This window comes from Colossoma macropomum, unplaced genomic scaffold (assembly GCF_904425465.1).
Source record: "Colossoma macropomum unplaced genomic scaffold, Colossoma_macropomum, whole genome shotgun sequence".
Classification (NCBI taxonomy): Eukaryota; Metazoa; Chordata; class Actinopteri; order Characiformes; family Serrasalmidae; genus Colossoma; species Colossoma macropomum.
Window position 1 is genome coordinate 11,173,733 of NW_023494802.1, and position 25,676 is coordinate 11,199,408.

Sequence of the window (25,676 nt, forward strand, 5' to 3'; positions counted from 1 at the left end):
GACAACGGCAGAACCCTTTTTGGTGCCTTACAGAACCAAATGCAACGCATTCTCCATCATTTCACCACTCAAAACATTCAAGCATGCAATGGTTCTGGATAGAGCTCATGGTTCCGAATAGAACCTAAAGAACCCATTGAAGAGGCATCTGTAGTCTAGGATCAATTTGCCACCCAGAGTTCCCACGTTTGTGCACTGTAAGCACAGGAATGGCGAGTCGACCTGCTCTGCGAGTGATGCATGCAGAGCGCGTGGTGGAAAGGTATTTTAAACGAAGAAGAAGAAGAAGGAAGAAAAACAACAACAACAACAAGAACATCAGAGGCGCGCGGCGCAGAGCCGGCGCATTCCCTCAGTTCCTCTTATCGCTGCACGCTCAGACCGACTGCACCCGCCGCTTTTGTTGTTCGTCCCTCCAGGGCTGATTGAGCAGCGCGTGACTGACAGCCCGCGGGGGTGTTGTCCAATCAGCGGTCGGCCCGCGCCCGGTGGGTGAGCCCGCGCGCCCATTGGCTGAGGCGAGTGTGGGAAAGAATGCAGAGAGGGTTTCTCACACGAGCTGGGGGAGCGCGCGCTCCGGCTATAAATACCGCCGGCGTGTGGCAACCGCGAGAGACTGCACTCGCCCTCAGCAGCAGCGCGCGCGCAGTCCTCACGCACTCACTTACTCTCTCTCACTCACTCCCTCCCTACAAGCACGCTCGTGCACTCCGCGTGACACTCGGCTCGGGTGGGGGACTCGCGCTCTCCCCTTGTGTTTTTTTTTGGCAAACTGAGACCTCGCGCTCTTCCAACGGAATATACAAAACTTTATATCATTTTGTCTTTGTAAGTTTTTCACCGGAGAAAAAAGGGTTTGGGTGAATCATGCCAGCTGACAGCATGGAGAAACAGACCGCATCTCCCATCGCCGGTGCCCCCGCGAGCGGATCCCACACGCCGGACAAGCCAAAGAGTGCCAGCGAGCACAGAAAGGTAAAGACTGTTTCTGAGTCTGCAGCGCTGGGCTGGGCCTGGTTTCGCATGCATGAGGTCTAATATGGGCAGCTGCTGTAGTTGCATTAGTTGCTTGGCGTAAACAGCTTTGCTCGCCCTTTATTCTCATCTCTTCCATACAGCCATACAAATCAATGCTGTCTCTCCTTTGCAGTCTTCAAAGCCCATCATGGAGAAAAGGCGCAGAGCCAGAATCAACGAAAGCCTGGGGCAGCTGAAGACCCTCATTCTGGACGCTCTTAAAAAAGATGTAAGTGTTCGGCCCTAAAATAAGTTTTGTGCATTTACAGAGCGTGCGTTATTATAAAAACAAGGCCATGCACGAGCCTGACGTAGCTGCGCTTCTTTCCCTGCAGAGCTCCAGACACTCCAAACTGGAGAAAGCTGACATTCTGGAGATGACAGTGAAGCACCTGAGGAACCTGCAGCGCGCGCAGATGACCGGTGAGTTCTAGGGAGTCCCGAGACTGCACACTTTTTCACACGCACACTTCTGCATTTGGTCCCCTTCTTCAACGCGCGCGGTCTTCTTAACAGTTGCCTTCTTGTCTCTCTCTCAGCAGCGATGTCAACAGACGCGGCCGTGCTGAGCAAGTACCGCGCGGGCTTCAACGAATGCGTGAACGAGGTGACGCGCTTCTTGTCCACTTGCGAAGGCGTGAGCGCGGAGGTGCGCTCAAGACTCCTCGGACACCTGTCCGCATGCCTGGCGCAGGTCATAGCGGCCAGCGGCTACTCGCACCCAGCGCACGCGGCCCAGCAGGCGCACGTCGCCGCGCAGCAGCCCCTGCACGCGCAGCTGCCCGCCAGCGCCAAGCTCGGAGGCCCGTCCGAAGCAGCGTCGCCCAAAGTGTTCGGCGGCTTCCAGCTCGTGCCCGCCACCGACGGACAGTTCGCCTTCCTCGTGCCCAGCCCCGCCGCTTTTGGCTCCGCCACAGCACCGGTCATCCCGCTCTACGCCAACGCGGGGCTGCCGCTCGCCGTCAGCGCGGGGCCCGTGCACGCCAGCGCCGCGCCCACAGCCGCCTCTCCGGTCCAGGGCATGACCTGCTTCAACGGCGCGGCCAGAGCCGCCAGCCCCGTGGGAGTCAGCGCGGGGCCCGAGAGCAGCGAGCCCGTGTGGCGGCCCTGGTAGAGCCGCAGGCCTGCAGTTCATCCCTCATGAACAGTTGAACGTTGGGTTCCGTTTTATGGGACTGTGCCTTCTCCCCTCTTTTTCCTCTTGTTGTTATTGGAACATGATTCATGTTGAAATGTTCTTTAGTTCGTTTCCAAAATTTGGATTTTGATCTGTAAACATGCTGTTAATTCCCTAGAAGAAAAAGAAAAAACACTCTAAAGTACTTTTTTATGAGATAATTTAGTTTTGTACAAAGTTTGTAAAAGATTGTTACAAGCCAAAGTGTTGTCATGTTTTGATTTCTATGTTTGATGCTAAATAAATCTAAATAACAAAAAAAATCTCTGTTTGTTTGTGTTTTCATCTGCCTGTATGGGCGACAGTCTAGCTTTCTGGATTAGCCTGCTAGCAAACAGCTTTTAGATGAAACTCAGTTTTCCTCATTACATTTTCACTTTTGCAGTTGGTCTAAACAGCTCATATATTGGTCTAAAGATATCGCGCCCCGCTCTGGTGAGGCCTATGATGTTATCTGACTAGCGTAGCCTGGACTAGGCTAGAATGACTGTATAGATAGAGTCAAGTTTGATATGTGATGTTGTTTTATGTTTTCTTTCCAAAAATGTAATCAAAACTTTGAAAAGGTCCTATTTAACTATAAAAATACAATAATAGTTATTGTGGCTGGGCTGAAGAGAGACATGGAGAGATTGCTCACACCATTAGCATACGCTATTTTTTAATTTTCTGAACATTAACATTTTATTCAAAGCACTTGCCAGCTTGTTAGAATAAACTAGCCAGTGAAAAAAACACATTCAGGCCAATCAGGATTTCTTGTAGGACTAAGATTAGCTCGCTAAGCCGTTTATAGAAATTCTGGAAATTAGCTACCAAAATTCCTAAAATCGTTTGCTCCTGCTGTGCGATATTTAGCACATCTCCCTCTAGCGGTGAGCTGAGGAACTGCGAGGCGTATCGCTGCTACATGGCACTTCGATAGTAGGGGGTGTCTCAGAAGGAGTGGGCGCTGATCGGCCCCCTCCTGCTCAGATTATCTTACACCCCCCCCACCACCACCACCACCACCACCACCACGCCTGTCACCCGGGTACCCACTTAGCGACTCACTTCACACATCAGATTCATCTCAGCAAAGTTTCAGTGGGACGCTTTTCAGCTATAATAGCGCTCCGAGACCCCCGTGCACACTTATTAATAACACTTATTAGCTTATTAAAAAGCGTGCGCGCTTCTCAGGTCCTCGAGTGTCCTGCAAGCCAGAAAACGGGCCTGTTGCCTAGAAAAAAAAAACAAAACAAACCCCAGAAACAGCTCGCTTTTGCACAATCGTGTAAGTGCAGCAGTAGCTGGCAGTGTGTGGGCTCCGCGGCTTCTCTCTCTGCCTGCGTGTCTCAGTGAAGAGTTCAGAGATGCCGTTGTGGTGCTGAGGTCGTGAGAACCGAGTGAACTGGAGTGCTTGCGGCCAGGCAGTGCGCCAGTCAGTAAATCCCCGCTGGCAGCCCGGGGCGCGCTTTGGCCGCACCGCCGAGCTCCGAGGAGGGGCGGGAGGGGGGTGGAGAGGAGCACACGCGCGCGCGGCCCGCCAAGGAGCGAGACCGGAGCCAGAGGATAATAATTACAAGAGCCACCGGCCAAATGCAGAACACATTCATACACATACAGCGCGCACACGCACGCACACCCACACATATCGCACACAAACACATTCACACGCCCACACGCGCACTCGGACACGCACTCGCGCACACTGGGGCTCGTCTGATTGCTTGATGGTCTGCTTATAGTGGGCTGCTGCTTTCACGCAGTCAAAACACAACTAAGTACGCGCTCATTGCTCCCAGACGAGCTCAGAGAGACAGAGAGAGAGAGAGAGAGAGAGAGAGAAAGAGAGGAAAAGGGGAGCCGAGTGAAGGCGGGAATCTTCTGCATGCTAATGAGCTCAGTTCGATTCCCCAGGGATATGGCTTTGTGCTGAGGGGTCACAAACCCTAACTGGCTAATTCATTCCTGCACCCGGGAACAGAAATTACGCGGGAACAGCGCAGATAACAGGCTGCACTGACCATTCCGAGGTCAACATAACTTTTAAGGGCTCAGAGATGATGGATTAAAACGACTTTCTATATTTCTACACGTCCCTGCTGATCGAAACTTATGAAGCTTTTGTGTAACTGGGCCCTTTCTGTACTTCTGTACACCTCCCACATTCTCTTCTGGAGGTCGAGACCACCACTGCCCACCAGGATAGCACATTTAACAACATGCTTAGTGTTTAGAAGTAGTCACAGGACACCTACCATCTATCTATCTATCTATCTATCTATCTATCTATCTATCTATCTATCTATCTATCTTTAATAATTTATTTGTTTGTTTGTTATAGTACTATGGAAATTATGTATTATCATATTCAAAAGTACATAATATTATCATCCACCATATTAACATTCCTAAAAAAGATGGTTCTTCAAGGGTTCTTTAGTAAAGGCAATGGGTCTATTCAGTTCTATTCAGTTCATGCTTAAATGGTTCTTTGCCTGGTGAAACTGTTCTTCGGATTGGTAGAGAATGTGTTGTATATAATTCTATATATACTATTCTATTGTTACAAGTTTGACATTGTAACAGCAGAAGAACCCTCTTTGGTGCTACATAGAACCATTTTCAAAGAAGGTCCTATACAACACATTCTCCATCAACCTCAGAACCATGCACAGAATCATTTACACATTATAGAACTCATGGTTCTAAATAGACTCTTTGCCTTTACTAAAGAACCCTTGAAGAGCCATCTTCTTTAAGTGTGTAACTTCACATTTTGGGTCCAGCTGTACAATACCAAACTGTAAAGCTTTCATCTAAACCCATGTTTTACTTTACTCGAAATGTTTGGATAGACGTTGATTTAGAAAACATGAATATTAAACTCATTTCAGAAGAAATGTTGTTTCTTAGTAACAAAATATCTGAAAGATTTGAGTTCAGTTGATTGAAAATTCTAAATGAAAAGTGGATACTGTACTGAAGCCATGGAGAATGGCAGCAAGTGTTTAAAACCAGCCACTCTCTGACCAAACTCATGCATTCCATGCCTAGAAGACTTTGAGCTGCCATCCAAAAGAGAAATGCTACTAAGTACTAACCTACTAACAATAGCCTACATACGTCCATGCATACATATGTATGTGTGTATGTACATATATATGAGACCCATTCATATACATTGTTTTGTTGTCCTGTCTAGTATTTATTGTCATGAATATTTATGTGTATTTGGTCTGTATATTTATTGTCTGTTGTATTTATTGTATATTCTGCACTCATCTCACACTATCTTGTATCTGCTCTCTGTGTAGTCCTGTTTAATGTGCCGCTGTTGAGTGCTGCACAGTGGGGCCTGAAGAGAAACATTTCACTACACTGTATACAAGTTGTGTTAAGGAATGTCAATACAGACCACTTGACATAAAGGAAAGAGACACTAGTGTTTGTCTCGGCACTGTCTTGAGTACTTTTACTTGCCTTACTTAAGTTTTCAATCAATCATTTTGAGTTCCTCTTAGTAAACTTGGTTATTGTTGCTCACCATTATTAGATTATTGCAGATGGATACAGATCAACTAATGATAACTCAGAAAGTAATAAATAAACAAACATAGTCAAGACTAATTTTGAGCACTGAATATTTTCAACTGTAGGCCTACATAAAAATACTAAGGCTACCAAACTGTCTCTGTCTTTTGCTGTTTTTATCATGTTAACATATAGACAGTTCTGGAGAACAGCAGCAGAATTTGATTGGACAATATAACTGGAGGTGGGTTACCTTCATAAATATAAAGGGTTCTTTGGAGTGGTATCATAGCAGAACCCCTTTTGGAACCCCTTAAATGGATGGTTCTTTAAGGAGTGATTTTTGTAAATTATATGTCCAAGTGTAAAACCCTTTTTTAGAGTGTAAGGCCATGATATAATTTGGAAATTGTATGCATTTTTAATATAAATGTTGCAAAATGGTTCTTAGCTTAGACAGATGGAAATGTATTAATTAGTATAAGATAAAGGTTCTACTGCTCAGCAAAAAACAGGGTTTTTTAAGAACCACCCATTGAATGTTTCCTTAGGAAACCAAAAATACACTCTTAAAAATGGTTCTTAAAGGTTCTTCAGTAAAGACAAGAACCATGAAGACTCACAGGGCAGTTTGCATGATTAAATGGTACCTTGCATGACGAAATGGTTCTTCAGGTCGATGGAGAATGTGTTGTATATGGTTCTATAAAGAACCTTTTTAAAAAAGGGTTCCATATAGCACCAAAAAGGGTTCTTCTGTTGTTGCAAGCTTGATATTGTCACAATAACGGAACGCTTTTTGGTGCTATGCAGAACCGTATACAACACATTCTCCATTGATCTGAAGAAGCATTTCACCAGGCAAAGAATGGTTTAATTATGCAAATGGTTTTTTGAGTGGTCATGGTTCTAGATAGAATAGATAGAGTGTAGTTCTTCTATAGCATCTCTGAGAGTCCATATTAAGAGTGGAAGATAAACGGAGGAAAATGGTACCAGTAATGCTCTTTTTGTGTAGTTTAGTGGCTTCCAGCTTATATAGGATAACAAGATTTAAGAAGATTAGACCCGTCCACATAAGTGGTATTTCCATGTGAAAATGTGCAGAGCCATGGATTTGCTGCCCACCATAGCTTCGAACATGTATTTAACAGCAAAAAAGTCTGAGCACAGAGCACAATGCTGTTTACATAAATACACACTCATCTCTCAGGAAAGAGGCCGAAGCAGTTGCTGGAAAAGCGTTGGCTGCCGTGTTGTCCAAACCGCATTAGCTTTCACATGGAGCTTGGTCTAAATTTGTCTGGAGTCTCATTCTCGTGGATGGGAGGAAATGCTCCACATGCTTAGGTGTAGAAGCCGGAGGAGAAAGGTGGGGGGCGAGGGGCAAGGGCCAAGGGGCTCTGTGTTCCGGAAAAACAGCAGAAGTGACTGACACTCTTTCTTTTAGCACCTGCTTCTAAATAGAGCCATGTGAGGCCCAATCACCAAGAGTAAAGTTCCTAAAGTGTTCTTGGTATGGACGTTCTGGGAAGCTGTGCTATAGAACCTTTTCATTATGTGGAGGTTCTTTAAATGGTTCTTTGGAATGGTTCTTCATAGTTACAAAACCAAAAGGTGTGGTCCTGTATGACATCACTCTAAAAACCTTTTTTGGCTCTCTGAGAACTGTGAAGCTCACAAGACAACTTGAGTACTTAGCTCAGAAAGTTTTAGCATTGCCAAATGGTATTAAGGTAGCCACCTTTTTCCTGAACTTTGAACTTTTCTGTAATTCAAAGCTCAAGCTGGTGTGTGTTTATGTTTTACATTATGTAACAGAATGTAAATGTATTATATAACTTCGCAAAGAAAACACCAAAGAATGTATGCAGTAATAAACAGTGTGTTGGTATATTCCACATGAAAAGGCTTTGTGTTAACAACATATTTAAAAGATGAAACACTACCAGGCTAACACACGCCTCTGAATATACATGGCTTTAAGTGAAATGTTGAAGGATCCACTAAAAAACTGCAGCATGTATGTCTTAATTGGTTGTGTTGAAGTTATAAGTAGAACGTTCTAAAATTAATGTAGTAGGTTCTGAAGTATATATATATATATATATATATATATATATATATATATATATATATATATATATAGTATAATATACATGTGTGTGTGTGTGTGTGTGTGTGTGTGTGTATATGTATATATTATGTATGTATGTCGCTGCTCTCGGAACAAAACCTTGTACCTCCAAAACGGTAACTTTACAGGAGAAGGAAAAAATATATTTTACTTTTCCTTTAATGTAAATCAATAGAACCAGACTTTTTTCTAAGTCATTTTGGGTTGTTTCTTTTGGTCCATTCATCATGAAATTTACTCACAATATAAAGGGCAACAGGCCTTTTCAAATTACGTCAAAAACTGAAAAACAACAAAAATGGAGTGTATGTATATATATATATATATACACAGATCAGGCATGACATTATGACCACCTCCTCGTTCCTACATTCGTCCATTTTATCAGCTCCACTTACTATATAGGTGCACTTTGTAGTTCTACAATTACAGACTGTAGTCCATCTGTTTCTCTGCACACTTTGTTTGCCCCCTTCATCAGTGGTCGGGACCCCCATGGACCCTCACAGAGCAGGTACTATTTGGGTGGTGGATCATTCTCAGCGCTGAACTAACACTGATGTGGTGGTGGTGTGTTAGTGTGTGTTGCGCTGGTCTGAGTGGATCAGACACAGCAGTGCTGCTGGAGTTTTTAAACACCTCAGTGTCACTGCTGGACTGAGAATAGTCCACCAACAAAAAATATCCAGCCAACAGTGTCCTGTGGGCAGCGTCCTGTGACCACTGATGAAGGACTAGAGGATGACCAACACAAACTGTGCAGCAGCAGATGAGCTATCGTCTCTGACTTTACATCTACAAGGTGGACTGACAAGGTAGGAGTGTCTAATAGAGTGGACAGTGAGTGGACACAGTGTTTAAAAACTCCAGCAGCACTGCTGTGTCTGATCCACTCAGACCAGTGCAACACACACTAACACACCACCAAAGTTTAAAACACAATTCTGCATAAACTTACCCTAATTGCACCTCAACTTGTAAGTGTTTTACCGAAATAGCTCTTTACTATGTTCAAATTGTTTACAAGTTCAAGTAATTGATTTAACAATTTTATCAACGTTAAATATGGGTTTGCTGCAGCCCGTTGCTACCATTGAGCTGGTAACACATCTTAAGGAAACAAATGTGCTCATATCAAAAGTTTATCAAAGGATCAAAGGAACATCAGTGAGGAGATAAATCACAAACCTGAGTGAGTGTTTTGGTGTGATTTCAGTAAACACATTCGATAAACACCTCATGAAAAAGTTTCCCTTGTTCGCAAAACAGTGCTCTCGCACACTACACATTCATTCAAGTATCAAATTATCCTTTTCACCTCTTATTTTGACACTGTGCTCTACGGGACTTCCCCTTGTATTAATAGCAGCCTGGGCCGTCTCTCCCTGGGAGCAGGAGTTGACCTACGTGCTGTGTGCTGGGCCTCGCAGGGGGAAGATTCGAAGGAGACGTGCTGCCCACTCCGATCAGATATCACAGGCCAAGGAGCCGCTCGGCCTGCACATCATCCCCGCTTGTCTGCAGGACGTATTTCTCAGGGCAGATTCTGCTCTTCAGTTTCAAGGCATGGGGCCGATCACTTTAAGCCTTAGCAAATGGTGCAGATTCCACGGGAGCAAGTATGGACCCCCCTTACACGCCCTCCACCCCAAGACACAGCAACACGCACACATATTCTGACAGACGAGAGATCCCACCATGTATTTATGCTGCCATCACCTTGGTGGCCTTCAAGGAGACTGGCCTTAAATTTAGACGCACTTATCATTGACGTGCTTACTCTTTCCAAAGACACTTGTCCAGGTGGGCTTTACTTGACAGCTGCTGAGCTATATTTCACTAGATAGAGAGAGGTCAGAATCAGATTTAGAATAAAATGCAGGGCATTTAGGGTTCAGTTTTATTTTTCTTTCTCTGAGGTCCACTTATGATGTTTGTGTGGGTTTATGTTCCAAAACAAAGTGCTTTAGCATTAAACAGGCTGTTTAATGTGCCTTCTGTGACTGTGCCTTCAAAACTAACATGTATAAATGTCCCATGTTTTGATTGGCTGCCATGTAAGTGCCTAGAACAGGCTATGACTGTCTCCTGTGCTTAAAAAATGAAAGTTTGCTTAGTGAAGTTTGCAACTAGATTTGAGAAGCAAGTTATGCACTAAAACATATATCCAAAGGCTTATTATCTACATTTTTATCATGTTTTATATTCCTCCACATTCACTTATGACATTTGTGTGTCTTAATTCGTTTTCCAACCTCAGGAATCAAACAGGCTGTTTTTGTCACTAAGTTTCTGTGTTACTTTGGGTCTGATGTATGTAAACATCCTCTGTTTTGAGTGGCTGCCCTATTTTGTACAAAGCAATCTGGTCTGAAACACTTATGAAGTCAACACAAATGGGCGGAGCTACACTGAACAAGCGGAAATATGCAAATATGTTTATTTTTGTGACGTCATACAAACAATGACCTCAAAATGGCCTGCAGCTTAGTTGCCATGTATAAACTGTACTGACAGAGAAATGAATGGTTTGATCATTTTGAAACATTAGCAGTGTTTACATACTAACTGTAACACTTTTGTGTCACAAAAGTGAGCAAATGATGTTTTCCATGATAAGAGCCCTTTAAAACATGCTCATGAAAAGTATCACAGTGCTGTATATAGTCAGCTTTTTCAAAATGCACTAATAAAAAGAGGAAAAAAGAAATCCTTCAAAGCATTCAAAAGTCATCTCAAAGCAGCGATCAGATTAGATGAGAAAAATTAGACCGTTTCCAGTTGGTAACCGAAAAGTCAAGCGGAGGGCACAGTCCGTGGGTGCTCTCGTTATGAGTGTACAGTGATTTCCATCTCTGTAAGCTCAGTGAAGTTAGTGTTCTCAGTGGCATTTCCCTCGTCTGCTGAGCACGGGCCTGCCAAACTGTGCCATGTGAGACCTCAAAGCTCTGATGACAAGATCCCTGGTAAACATCTAATTGCACAGTGAAAGAGGTTAAATGACGTGTCTGTTTGAGAACTGAAAACATCAGGCTTATAAACGTTGCCACACTCCTCGTGTGAAGCGTTCTCATGCTGGCACGGTGCGTGTGGGGTTCAGCGGAAGGGCACGCTCTGTGGGAGTGGGAAGTGAGCCCCTGCATGGGCGGTGAATCAGCCACCGTCTCACCACAAGCCCTGACATGCCCCAGATAGACACCTGAGAGCAACTGCTCACTGCTCTGACTCATGCCACTCTATGCGTACGTGTGTGTACTGGTGTGTGGGTGTGTGTGTGTGTGTGTGTGTGTGTGTGTGTGTGTGTCCATCCTTTGTGTTTTCTCCATACAGGATCTTCGCTCCACTGTTAGTCAACACCCTGGAAACAAAGCAACAAAGGGAAGATCTCCAACAATAACTTACAGCCACTGATGTGGAACGTTTTGTTGGCTGGCTTGGAGATCACTTGCAAGGCAAGCTGAAAAAAGTAATGCATTGAATTTATTTATTTATATATTTATTTATTAATGAAAGCAAAAAATAAAAACAAAACATATAGACAAACACTACCAATAGCAGAGCTCAAGTGCCAGGTATTTATTACTGAGAGTGATGATGACGAAATAGGAGAAAAATTGATTTTAAGAGATTTTAAGAGAACAGATGTGGATGTACGGTGCTTTGCAAGAGTCAGAGACCATCCTTCATTTATTTAACTAATTAAGATGCAAAGGTATTTGTTTTTCAGGAGATGTTTCTAAGGACATCAGATGTAAGGTAATTCACTTGCATATGGAACGGGGAAGTAAAGGGAAAAAACAGGGAGTTTTCAAAACTGGAGTTAAATAATATAAAGAGATAAAAAAATTATATAAAGGACCTTGCAAGAGCTAAGACCACCAAAGCTGTCACCAACAAATAAACAGCAATAAACATCCTCTGCACACTCAAATATGACATTTTTACTGCTAATTTTAGTGCATAATTTCTATTCATTTGTTAATTTTAAAATGTTAAAAAAGGTGCTATAACTTTTACACAGACCAAATTCTCTGTTTTATAGCAAATATACTGAACTTTTTCATTTGTTAGCAGAAGTGCAACATATATATATATATATATATATATGTTTATAAGATATATGTATATATATATATATGTTTACACTGCTTTTTAATTGAAAAGTCTTTTTTAGAATATGTTGAAACTTACCAGAGCACCAAACAGTTTAAGTCAGTTTAAGACTAAATAAGACTGATATGCTTAAATGTTAGTAAGACTGGCTCTTATTCACACAGAAATTAAGCAAATATTTTGCATATCTTTATTATCCAAAGAAAAACATGAATAGAAACTTTACAGGAGAAGGCAAAACGCTCCTAAATACAGTAATTTCATTTGAAGATGTTTTATTCCAAGTGATTCTGGGGCATTTTTATTGGGCCAATCTTCATAAAATTTTCACACAATGTAAAGGCGAAATTGCTGTGTTCAAATGATGTAGAAAAATAAAAACGAACAAAAATGGAGATACATGTTTTTTTTTTGGACAGCAATGATATTAGGCATAAACAAAAGTTCACTAAAAAAAAAAACAGTGTAACACTAGCCTGTTGACTATCTTTAGATCAGGCTAAAGTGGGGACCATCTGGGCCAAAGTGCTGTGGGGATTAGAGTTTACCCACATCTAACACTCTGAATTTAGTTCATGAAGGCCTTGCTAATTAGCTGATGAGCTGAATCAGATGTGTTTAATTAGGCAGCGTGCTGAAGTCTGCAGTATTTTGACCAGTGAGGACTGGTGCCTGACACATGTGATTTAGATAATCTCAAAATTATGTTTAATTGAGTGAGAAAGCCAAAAATCATGAGACCAACTGGAGCACAATTAATTGTTCAGTTCTAGTAGGAACATCTCAAAGAAGTTTTAATCAAATTGATAGCATGAGGCCTCAAAGGAAAAATTATTCTCTCTACACAAAGATGTAGGTCTTGGGGGGAAGACCTAGGCAGATGATGGCCCCCCAGAAGAATCCTGCTTACAGCCCCCAAGAGGCTAGAGTCAGCCCTAATCACTGACATCTAGACAGAGCAACAGTACCTGTATGTTTGAACTCCTCTGTGATGGTTGTCTCTCGCTCCCATCCTGCTATACATCTTGTATCTTTCCACTTTGCTGTTGCTTTTGTTAGCTTGCTGCTCATTGATTTATCCATAGTTCTCCTGCAAACACCCTCCAGCGTAGCCTGCTGAAGATGTCTTCTGGTGCTAACGTTACTGATATTTCTGACCTTGCTGGCATCAGTGATGTGTTTTGCTTGTGAATGATACTTGACACACTTCAGTGATAAAAAAAATTTGTGGCACTGGGGTAGCTGGAAATAATCTCTATTAAGAAAGACACCAATGCAACTAGCCAGTGAAAAGCTGTGTTTGAATGAGAGGACTACAGTCACAGAACCATGGTAGCTAGGCTTCAGACTGTATCTATGAAAAGTTCAACGTGTCGAACTAGGAAAACGTGTTAAAGGCATGAACGAAAATTAGCCGCGTTAATTTTAACGCATTAAAATCTTCATCATGACACCACTAATTTCAGTCAACTCAGTTTGCATCAAGTCAGTTTGTATATTCAACGGATCACCTTCTTCAGTGCATAAAAGCAAAAAACTGAATGAAAGCCACATGTCCGTATCCATATGTCTCTGGCAGTCCTCGGCTAAGCTGAAATGTGTTAAAACACCATGTGTGCATGTCTGTGGTGAATTGAATGTATGAGGTTTGGCCCGTGTGGGAGAGACTCGTGCGCTGGTTCATTTGATCCAGACGTGTGCCTCATTGTCCTCATACAGGATGTCCTGGTGTCTGCGCCACACACGGTTGCTAGGCTGTGTGCACGTGCATGTGTGTGTGTGTGTGTTTATGTGTGTGTGTGTGTGTGTGTGTGTGTGTGTGTGTGTGTGTGTGTATGTCAAGAGAGAGCAAAAGACGGGACACCAAAGAGACAAATCCCCTCACCAGATGTTACCAGCTTTTGAAAAGGTGCCATCGCTTTCATGCCTCGCACTGTTCCTTCCCTCCCCATGTCAAAAGATCAACTTGTTTTTCTTCCTCTCTTTATCAGGCAGTGTCCCGACATGTGGCTCTGGGCCCTAAATGGCTCTCTGACCGAGACTGCTCTGAAAAGGGTGTGGACTGCCCATACTGGGAAGAGCTCAGGTTATGAGTGCTTGTCTCTGTCTCCCTTTATGCTCTCTTGCTTCTCATTTTTATGCAGTGGGAAGGTAAACTCTTCCTATTTGTCTTTCACTTCCTACGCTAAATGTGGAGCAGAGCGCCGTCCACTTGATGGTTTTATTGCTTCGATTCTCATGCGTGAAACAGCAGAGCTAAGTGTCAATAAGTGGACGGCCTCCCTCCAAACAAAAGACACCCGGTGAATGGCAGGAGAGAGATGAGAGCACAGCTGGGCACACACACACACACAAACACACACACACACTTTTCAAAATTGCATGTTCCTGGAAACAACTAGACAAACAGTACAATTATAAAAGAGACCTAAACCCTCTTTTTACTCTTCCAGCTACTAATCTAGGGACTGGTCTTTTGTTTGTCCTACAATTTTTTCCTTTAAATTAGTTTAGTGTATAGGATTATGGTTTTTACTTCACAATCGCATTAACCAAATTACTTGTAATATGTGTAACATAATTGTCATAAAAAACTTCACATGTTCAATTTTTTAGTATGTATTTATACATTTATATATTTGTGTATTTATTTTATAAATAAATACGTTTAAGGCCACCTTTCCTTTATTTCATTTCCAGTTAAAACATTCATTCATTTATTAATTTGTCAGTAATATCTCTCAGAGGATTAGATATTAGATAATCCACTTGCATAAATAAGGGGAAAGTCAATGTAGAATCAGTGAAAACACCATGTGTTTTTAAAAATTGGGTTTTTGTTGGAAGATCCAGAGAAAATGGGACTTCTAACAACCATACAAGACGTGCTAGACCACCAAAACTTTCACCATCTTTGAGAGATTTGAAAAAAAAAATGCTCCTCTCTTACTTTAGGTCTGAAAAAAATAGCAACCAACTTCTGCGAATGAACTTTGTAAGTGTCGAAAATAATCCGTCATTGAAAAACTGAAATCAAGTCTCTCAGCAAGAATGGAAGCTGTAATAATGGCAAAGGGTGGACATGAGTACTGAAATGTTTGAAATCACATTTAATTGTTGAGGCTTCTGTGTTATTTTGTGTTAAAAATGTGTTTATAACTTGAATTCAACGGCCGTTTTTAATTTTTTAACACCATTTTAAAACATCAGCTTCCTTTTACATTATATATACATTTCATGATGAAAGGAACGATAGAAACAGTTGAGAGTTAATAAAACCTTGTTATAAAATCTGGCTATGTTAACACATCCTCTTTTAAAGTTGCACTGCAACAAGCAAAACAGGGCTGTTGACTTGAACTGTGTTTGAGATATGAATTAAATTAGAGTACTGATTTTTCAAACCTATTCATGTGTTTTGCTTGTATTGACTCATTCAAATTCCTTATTTGAGTTGAATAAAAGCTGTGAAATTACTTGTGACCACATGAAATAATCTGTTCACTGTGTACTGTTCCAGAGCGATGATCTGCTTGCTTTGTCTCATCAACCACTCCATCTTTCTATGTTTGTTAAGAACTAATGAATATTTATCTCCGCAATCTGCTCTGTGTGTTTGTGAGAACGGATGCTGATACTGCAGGTTCTCTATCTGAGAGCAAACACTCTCAGCAGACCATTTAATGCATCACACTTCTTCCCTTTAGCCCTGCAGCCTCCTGGCAGCAACAGGACGGATCACCTGTCTGACAGAGAGCCTCTTCTTAAAAACAGCCTGGAGAGCCAGTGAGATACAGCCATGATCAATTCAGGGTGGCAGATAAGATTAGTCACACAAACACACTCAACCAACTCACCAACCACTTAGCTTCCGCTTTAAAACCTACACAGTGCAGATCATCACTTTCATATCAAAACTCAACTCATATTTTTTTTTTCATTTTTATTTGCACTGTTTGAAAATGCCAGCTGCCCTTTTACATTGTGTGATAATCTCATGATGAACGGACCAATAGAAGTAGTCCAAATGACTTGAAGTGAAGTTCTGTTAGACTAATATACATTACAGTTAAGACTGGATTTTGTTTTTGTTTTTTATTAAAACAATTTGCCTTTTATTTTTCAGAGTTATAAACCGGAAAGATGTGTAGGATGTAAAACTAGTCGAGTATCAACGTCCCTGTTCCACCTTGGGTCTCACTTTATTTACATAGCTCCCAATAGATCATCAATAGACCACATATTGAAATAGAAAACAGATCATTTTCTTGACCTTTTTAGGTAAAAGAGTTTGATGTAGTATGTAAACATGATCAAAGTTTCAAAAACACTCCTCAGTCCATAACGTACAGAAATTGGTACTGGAAAAGCGGTTTGTTTTAAAATTCACTGTTTTGTGATGTCACAAAAAACAGCTCATTTAGTTCACAGGAGTTTAGCTCCTTCCATTCACATTGAAGATATAAGGAGTGTTTCAGCCTGAATTGCTTTTTGAATTATTATAAGTATAAAAGTTGGCAAGGTTGGCCATCTAAAAATGAATTATGAATGTTTTTGGTACACAAGCCCACACAAAAATCATAAGTGGGCCTAGCAGTGAAACAAAATCTCGTATCTCCAAAATGGTAACTTTACAGCAGAAGCAAAAAACCTACTTCACTCTTAATATAAGTCAATAGAACCTGACGTTTTTCTGAGTCATTTTAGGTTTCTTTTGGTCCATTCATCATGAAATTTATATAGAAAAGATGAAGGGTATTTTAAAATTATGTCAGAATCTGAAAAACGTCAAAAAAGGAGATTTTGTTCTGACAGCAGCGATGTACAAGTAAAATGTAGGATAGGGGCCCTTTAACAACCTGGTGAACTCAAATGATTCTTGACAGTGTTATACTATACTTATAAAGGATTAGGATTAGTACCAGGGTTAGGTTTTGGTTTCAGGTTAAGGTTTTAGGGTTTGTGAAAATTAAAGTGAATTTAAAAGCTACCCGGTCTAAATCAACTCTAACCCCACGCTGTTCTGAGTAGCGATGCATTAAACACTTTTACAGGTTTCTAGTGCATTTTAGCCACATTGATCCCAGAGTGTGATTCAACACACTTAACACACACAGACAGGCAGACTGAGCTCTCTACCTTTGACTCATCACAAACCTCAGCATCTCTCTAAGTCTTCCTGGAAATGTGCAAACAAAAACCAACTCTATTTGTGATCTCTGATCTCAGCTGAAATGTATTTTGAGAACATTTTATCTAAATATCAGGTCAGATACAATTCAAACTGTAACACATAAAACATATTTTCAGATGCAAATTACAAATGTAAATTATAACATAATTAAAAGGTGAAATAGATTAGAAAAGTATTAAAAATGCATTTTAATGTACTTCATCGTTACCTTATAGATAATAGATTGTCTGTAGATGCCTGAACAACTAACAAGCTATCTAGTGAAACCCAGCTGATTTTCAACAGTGTTAGAGTTAGGATTAGGAGCAGGGTTAGGTTTAGGTTTTAGGTTGAGTTTAAGATTAGGGTTTGGACAAAGGCCAGCGTTTAAGGTGAATTAAATAGAAATTTATTTAAATAAGTTAGAGGAGAATTCCATTGATATTTTGTAGGGGTGGGAATCTTTAGGCACCTCACGATTCGATTTCGATTACGATTCAGAGGGCTGCGATGCGATGATAAAACGATTATCGATGCATCTCGATGCATCTTTTTTCTCTATACAGGATTTCTATCTTCCTACTGTCTGAGGGCTTGGTAGTTTTAAAGCAAAGTATTTGTAATGATCCATAATGTAAATGCATTATGGATCATTACAAATACTTTGCTTTTTGAATATCTAAAATATCTTTCATTAATAAATCAAATGGAGGTGATGTGGCAAGCGAACTAGAAGGCTCTCATTCAGAGACGCTGCTGCCGAAATAAGATCCAGTGGTAATGGGTGTCCACGCAGCACGTTACAGCCGTCCTCCCCGTTTTCTTTAGTGATCTTATAACTTCGGTTTTGGTCTCGTTGTAGAGTGTGTGTGTGTGTGTGTGTGTGTGTGTGTGTGTACTGGGGGGGGGCGAACGAAAACACAGATTAAGACGAACATTTGGAGGACTTATTCGCATTTATAAGCAGCGCGGTTGGTTAAATCTGCAACGAGAGTTAAAAAAGTTGTGAAAATGAACTCGCTTCTCTTTCGAATTTTCCCGTTCCACCTTAAATGGTGCAGCAGTTACATTTGGCGCCTAAGGCAGAATTTAAGGTGAAACAGGAAAATTAGAACTTCAGCCTCGTAAAACAGCCGAATGCTGAGACATTTTACAAGAAACTCTTCTAGTTTTGAGGAAAAGTTTTCTGGCGGAGATGGGAGGAAAGCGGCTATAGCTGAAGCTTAAAGCAGAGCGAAGTAAATCTGCGCTCTCGTTTATATTTTTAGCCCATATTACGACATTAACACATACTGGACATTAAATGTTGTGGCTCCCAAGGTGGTTTGACTTCACTGAAAGGACAAAATGGCTCTTCTTATCATTTGGGTTGTGACTCCTGACCTAACCTGGCTTTTATGCAGAGGGTCTTGGTCGGATTTCTCACTCAACCAGTTGTGTTTTTGTTATGTGCCGCCTCAGACTGTCCGGGCGCTGCACTTACCCACTTCCAGGTTCCGCCTTTTGTGTTCCGTCAACATTACGTTATAAATTAAATATTTAGAAAATCGATTTTTGACATTTGTGAATCGATTCAGAATCGTTCATGTCCGCATCGCGATGCATCTAAGAATCGAGTTTTTCCCGCACCCCTAATATTTTGTAATCTCTGCATAATTAAATTAATAATAAACCCATGCTCTTAGGATGGTTCATCAAAGGTTCTTCAGTAAAGACAATGGCTAAATATAGAACCATGAATGCTCAAAGAACCATTCCTTTTTGAAATTGTAAAATGGTTCTTCGGGTTGATGGGGGATGTGTTGTACATGGTTCTATATAGAACCTTTTTGAATTCTTCTATTGTTATGATGTCAAGCTTGTTCATTTTTTAAAGCTCTATACAGAACCATACACAACACATTCTCCATCAACCTGAAGAACCATTTCACCATGCAAAGAACCGTTTAAGCATGCAAATGGTTCTTTGAGAGTTCATGGTTCTATATGGAACCATTGTCTTTACTAAAGACCCCTTGAAGAACCATCTTTTTAAGAGTGCATGAAGTACAAATTCTGAATACATTACTTGATGTTTGAGACATCATTTTATGATGTTTTTTTTTTAGATAAGCTTTTGGCCAAAAATGTATATATGAAACTTCGTTCTTGGTAGGCAGTTAAATGTAGGGTGATTCAAAGCAAAACAGTATCCAAAGAAAACTTTTTTCTTTACTTTATGACTATTAACATCATCAACATTATAGATAAAACTCAAAATAGATGAAGATTCACTGGTCATTTTAGATGCTATCTTATCAAAACCTCTGTAACAAAATCCAAGTTGGTACATTTTTCTACAGTGTACTATTTCACATCAAAACACTCTGAATGACTCTGTTTACATCTCAGTGACTGAAATTTACACAGAAATCTATACATTTTGAACAATCAATGGATTTCCCCAAGGTGAGCATCTACAGTGGGCTATTCAAATAAAGTGCTTCCTATACTTCATATATGACGTAATAGAATCATATGAAAATAGCATGTGTGTGTGTGTGTTGGTGGGGGGGTTTGTGTGTGATGTGATGTGTGTGTGTGTGCTCTCTCTCACTCTGATTGTCGGTTGTGTACAATAGCTGCTCTGCAGCCTGTGTCTGACTGTATAAACACTGAAGGGAATCCCTGGAGCAGAACTGCCTTATTGATCACCCGTCCGATCCCACAGCCACTATCATTGTCCTCTTGCCTTTTCTCCTCGGCCAATCGATACCTCTTTGTGTCCATCTCTGTCCATTGACAAATCACTCAGGCCAAATGCTTTATTGTGCAGCTGTCAGTCAAACTGTAGGTATGACCTCGTCTTTTCCTCATTTGAACCCCGCATCGCGTGAACCGGAAAGAATAGACGGACTGGTGTACAAATGTTTTCATTTATACACGACCACATTTGACGTGCTTTAAACATGGATATCTGCAGGCTTGGGGTGTCATGGAATGCAAATGTTGGTAATACATACATAAATTGTCTGCATTCAGTCCAAGTCACTTGTTTGTAAAGGCAGTACTCAGAAAACGGTTACTTTTTACATTTTTAGGAGAATACTTTCAGAATACTTACCCACTAAATAAAACATACAATCATCTAAAGAAACAATATCAATGCTTAACTTTAGTTAGAATCAGTGCATGGCCATAGCAAATATGCTTGTTGATTAAATTCTGAAAATGGCCTCAATTAATGGCTTCTTTACGAACACTGAAGTTCCTGCTAAAGCCTGAGTACGCTGATAAACCAATGTGATGATCAGTTATTGAACTCAGCATTACTGAGCTCTGCTAAAGCCTGAGTAGACTGATAAATCAATATGATGATCAGTTATTAATCTCAGTGTCACTGAGCTCTGCTAAAGCCTGAGTAGACTGATAAATCAATGTGATCAGTTATTAATCTCAGCATTACTGAGCTCTGCTAAAGCCTGAGTAGACTGATAAATCAATGTGATCAGTTATTAATCTCAGTGTTACTGAGCTCTGCTAAAGCCTGAGTAGACTGATAAATCAGTATGATGATCAGTTATTAATCTGTGTCACTGAGCTCTGCTAAAGCCTGAGTAGACTGATAAATCAATGTGATCAGTTATTAATTTCAGTGTTACTGAGCTCAGCTAAAGCCGAGTAGACCGATAAATCAAAGTGATGATCAATTGTTAATCTCAGTGCAGATGAGACTAATAATCTCCACAGTAATTTATATCTCTGCAAGTGATAAATTCAGTATTGTGTTGTACTGATTGGGGATTGTGGGAGCAGCAGTGAACTGAAGCAGGTGGTGAGACAGAAAAAAGTTGGGAATTTTTTGAGCTTCATTTAAACAAATTTTTCTTCAAATGTGTTAACAGAATAATTACATGAAGAAAAGTGACAATACCCAAAATGGTTACTTTGCAGGAGAAGGAAAAAAACATATAATGTTTAATGTAAGATCATGTAAAGAACTTTTATTCCAAGTAATTTTGGACTGTTTTTATTGGTCCGTTTGTCATGAAGTTTTACTACAACGTAAAGAGCAGCTGGTATTTTCAAATTATGTCAAAAAATGAAAAACAAAAATGGAGATACAAGGTGAACAAAATGGAGATACACTATGATATGTTATTTGTCATGTTATGTCATTTTTAGTAGAACTCAGCCTTATCAGTTCATAATTAATAGAAATCACAATTTTGTATTCTTTTAGTGTTTTTGTCCATTACTGTTCTCTGACTACAAAACCCAGCATACATTAAACAAATACATCATACAGCAGACAAAGATATCCACTGATGTACTGCGGATGTATAGACTGATATTTGGCTTCATAGCATTAACGTCAGCTATCTGGCTTCATTCTGTGTTCGCCAGATAGGATGAAAGAAAGCATCCTAAAGTGATTGTAGTTCCTTCCACCTTCAAGATACATCATCATTCTAGTCCTTAGACCAGAAAACCTCACTTGTGAGACTATTCTGTCACCACTGTATGATTTGTATTATTACGATTTGTATATGTATTATATTTTTAAGCTTGACCAGCGTATCCCTTTAATAGTGTACATCTGTGTTATGAGTTTGAAGTCCATTTATAAGTACATGAGTTCAAGTATCTGATTAGGTTCCTCCAAAGTTCCAGTATCTGATTAAGTTCTACTAAATACACTCTTTAAGGCTGACCAATCCAGCCAGCTCATCTGACCACACTCTCTCAGGCCTGTTTGGCTGATCTATGGCTTCCGTCCATTGACATGAGCACTGTTGTCGTGGCTCACAAATCTAGTTGGCTAATATCTGTTTATCACATCTAACAACCCATTCTTTTGATGTGGCCAGTTGCCATGGACGAGGTTCCGCGGTCAGATCCCCGGCACTAGACACAACAGTCCGGAGTGCAAAAACAACCCTTTGCTACCCCGCTCTTCCTATATTGTCTCGGATGATTCCGATTTGGGGAAAGTTTATTGTTTGCGCGCCTCTTTGTAGTGTTTGGCCTATCAGTCTGGAATGCGGAGCTTCCTTTGGAGTATTTTTAGACCAGGCAACAGTTCAAGAACAGTTTATGCAACATGCAGCCTGTACCCATTAGAGGGTGTTTGCACATATATGTGTGGTACAAGAGGCTTTTTTGTTGCCTGTGTTTGTGTGCAGCCTATTGTGTCTTTTGACATTTTATGATGAATCTATACATGAGCTGTTGGACTGTGTTTCCTGACTGAGCTGTTTGAGCCCAGTGGGGTGTTTCAGACTGGGATGTTGGGTCACCTGGGGGTCTGTGACCCTCCTCATTTGGCCCGGTCAGGAGTCGGCCAGGTCTCAGCCATTCAAGATCTGTCAATGGAAGCGGCCATGCAGTGGACAGCAGCCCTGATTGCTGAAATGATGGCACAAGGTTAACAAGCCTTATTTAGGAAGCTTTGTCACCTCTTCAGAATGAAGAGAATGCTGAAGGAAAACTTTCTTGGAAGACCCCACTCAACACCTCACACCATGAAACCTCGAGGGAAGACCCAGACATTCTTCCCACCCAAGGAAACATCTGGGAACAAAGAATAAAGCTGCTCTGTGAGTGTGTGAGTGTGTGTATGTGTGTGTGTTCATATAAACATGCCTGGATGTTTGTGTATTATTGTGAAATTGTGTTTTTTAACTTCTTTGCACCAATTTTCAACTGTCAAAATATAGTTTGTGTATGTATAAGCTATATATCTTTGCTGTCCAAAGAAAAGTCTCTAAAATGGTAACTAGGAGAGGGCAAAAATGGCCTTATCTTTTAATGTGAATTAATGTAAAGAGATTTTATTCCAAGTGATTTTGTAGCATTTCTATTGGTCGAATCATCATGAAATGTTCACACACCATACAGGATGGCTGGTGTGTTACAATGGTGTAGAAATAATTGAGATGCATGGTTTTCTTTGGACAGAGACAATATACATTTCAGATATTTTCATTGATTCAATTTCCAGTCAAAAATTAAAGTTATTAAATTTTTAGCATACGAAAACATATATTTTAACAGAAAATTACCCAGAACCTTCAACAACTAAATAAAATATAAAGTATTACTTTATTTTCTGTGCCCATTCTCTGCCTTCCATTCTTTTAGTCCAGTTTTGCAAAGAAATCTGCACGGATATTTTTCCACACCTCCAAAGTTCAGTCTTAGAAGTTGGTTGCATTTTCTGCCAACCAAGTAATCTCAAACACCCTTAGTGATGTTGAGGTCTGGACTCTGGGGTGGCCAGTCCATTTTTACGTCGCAAATGTAATTTCCTTTTTTCAGCTCCTTAACAGCTACACATTCTTTCAGACTCATAGCATTGAGGTGTCTTCTCAGAAAGATCTGTGGATTTGTACAGATCTGAGGCAAGAGTGGAGCCTGATTTTCTGACAGTTTTGGGGGTCTACCTGGTCTTACGTGATTGTTAGGAGTCCCATTTTCTCTATATCTTTTTTTAAGTTTTGGAAACTCCTGTTTTTTACACTTATTTTCCTTTGACTGTCTTTCCTTATACAAGTTGATTGTCTTAAATCTAATCTTATCAGAAAGATTGCCTGAAAAACTAAAAACACACTTCATTTGGTTAGAGATAAAATAAATGAGGTGGTCTCTGGCTTTGGTGCAGTACTGTGTAACCCACTGCTAATCAACTAATCATGTCTCTGATGGCTTATAGCAACTCCTCATCGATATAAAGAATCAGTCTGCCTCTAAATTGAGACCTAACTGCAGTAAAGTGTATTCAAATGTAACTGAAAATAAGACCATGATGTTACTTTGTTTTGTTTGGTCTACTGTGAAAATTGGTCCTTTTAGAAGTAGCCACTTATCCCTATTCAGTGTGGACTGCCCAGCCCCCCATTAGACAAAAGTCAGCGATGACATCACCTCATTTTTCTTCAGTGAATAAGCCACAGGCATGGCTCATGAGATGTCTCTTTCAGACCCAGCTTATCTTCAGCAAATCCACTTAGGAGGTCTCTAAACACCATTACTTGTTTACTTGCTTTATACCCAGCGGTCAGTAAATGTGGACTTTTATTACAGTTTTCTTATTTTAGATGTAGAACTACAACATAGCTATGAGAAGCAATTGGTCTTATTGTTATAATTAAGAGCCAGTGAAAAAAAAAACCCTTTAAAAAGCAATTAATTATACAGACCTTAGATATTTACATAGACCATATTATGATGTATTTAAACCCAAGGCATTAAGTGAGAGAGTAATAAGCTAAATGTATGCAAAATCAACATTTATAGGTTGCTTCATTCTGTGAATAAGCCCTAAATGTTAAAATATTTTTTAAGATCTTTTTGATGTATTTTAAAGTGAAGTTGAAAGATTTAGATTTAGATTTATTATGAGTTTAATTTTTAAACTAAAACATTATTAAAAAAAAAGTTTTAATGTCACTACCGAAACACAAAAAGTTTCAGTCCATAGGCAGAGCCTTATTTTAGCCACACCCCTGCATTTTAGAGCAGGAAGTGAGGCTGCATCCCTGTCCCTCATGGCCACATGGTGAGTGGTTGGATCCCATTGTTTTGAAGTAAATGTGTCCCAAAGTTATGCACAAAATTATCTAAAATTGCCAGTATTGAAACAGCCACTATCAAAATATTTGGTAAAGTTGTGGTAGCATTATAATCGCTTAGGTAGTAAAAAAAAATGATGTTTTACCATTTATTTCAATAAAATAAGCATAATTAAGCAAAAGGATTTTAGTCCAAAGCCTAAGTCAGTTAACCCCTTAAAAGGCCAGGGCCCACCGGCAGGCCCAAAGTTTTATTACACACTTCTATAACCTAAGAATAGCTCAGTCAGTTTGCACTGAAGTCCATGCAGTTACTGCATCATAATCCTTAGAATGTAATACGCCTGGGATTTTAAGGGGACAAAGGCCCAAAACATGTTTTGAACTCTGATTTGAACTGATAGAATGATCCATATACAGGATTCAGATAGCAATCATAACAGGTTATGCCAGTGAATGTTATCAAAACTTTCAAACATGATGCATTCCATTGATACACCTCGTTATCTATTTTCAGATTCAATGCTGGCCTCCCTGCCCTCCTCTAAGCCATTGTGAAAGTTATTCGCTGTCTCTAGATGACCATTAAAGTATAGGGTTTCTGCACAGACTCCGTGGGGTGAACGGCTTCGCTCCAAGAATCCAAAGTATCCCAGCATTGGCACCCAGAGCAGTAAATGGTCTCTGAGCAATTGTCTTAGTATTTCATGGGAAAGCCCAGCATAAGAGCGCAGCTGATCAGCTAGAGCGGTTCATAGCCATGTGGGCTGCACGCTGAGGAAACTGGAGATAAGTCTCAAGAATCTGAAAAGTTTCTCACAGCTGCAGTGGAGACGTTCTCACACACAATCCTGTGCAACTGGTTCAAATTTCTTCACGTTCTCAGCTTTCACTGAGTTTATTTGAATAGACAAAGGTGTAAATATAGCAAAAGTAGATTTTTTTGCATGCTGGTGATTTGCATGTTCTTTTTTGAAGGTTTATAAA

The 25,676-nt window shown here is 40.4% G+C and overlaps 1 protein-coding gene across 2 annotated transcripts; it reads left to right on the forward strand.

Moving 5' to 3' along the window:
• The first annotated feature begins 626 nt into the window (after window positions 1–626).
• On the forward strand, window positions 627–2,450 carry her9 (hairy-related 9). 2 transcript variants are annotated; one of them, XM_036591455.1, is made up of 4 exons: window positions 627–975; window positions 1,151–1,246; window positions 1,353–1,440; window positions 1,557–2,450. In XM_036591455.1, the coding sequence occupies exons 1-4, from the start codon at window positions 868–870 to the stop codon at window positions 2,129–2,131; spliced, it is 867 nt and encodes a 288-aa protein (XP_036447348.1). In that variant the 5' UTR covers window positions 627–867; the 3' UTR covers window positions 2,132–2,450. The 2 variants fall into 2 exon arrangements, with proteins under 2 accessions (XP_036447348.1, XP_036447349.1); XM_036591456.1 differs by having other exon boundaries at window positions 1,560–2,450.
• Window positions 2,451–25,676: the final 23,226 nt, after the last annotated feature.

Bases quoted from the DNA above. Each gene is read 5' to 3' on its own strand.
- her9 (XM_036591455.1), top strand. From the start codon at position 868: ATGCCAGCTGACAGCATGGAGAAACAGACCGCATCTCCCATCGCCGGT. The intron at 976-1,150 runs GTAAAGACTGTT...TCTCCTTTGCAG, and splicing joins GTGCCAGCGAGCACAGAAAG to TCTTCAAAGCCCATCATGGA. The intron at 1,247-1,352 runs GTAAGTGTTCGG...CTTTCCCTGCAG, and splicing joins TGGACGCTCTTAAAAAAGAT to AGCTCCAGACACTCCAAACT.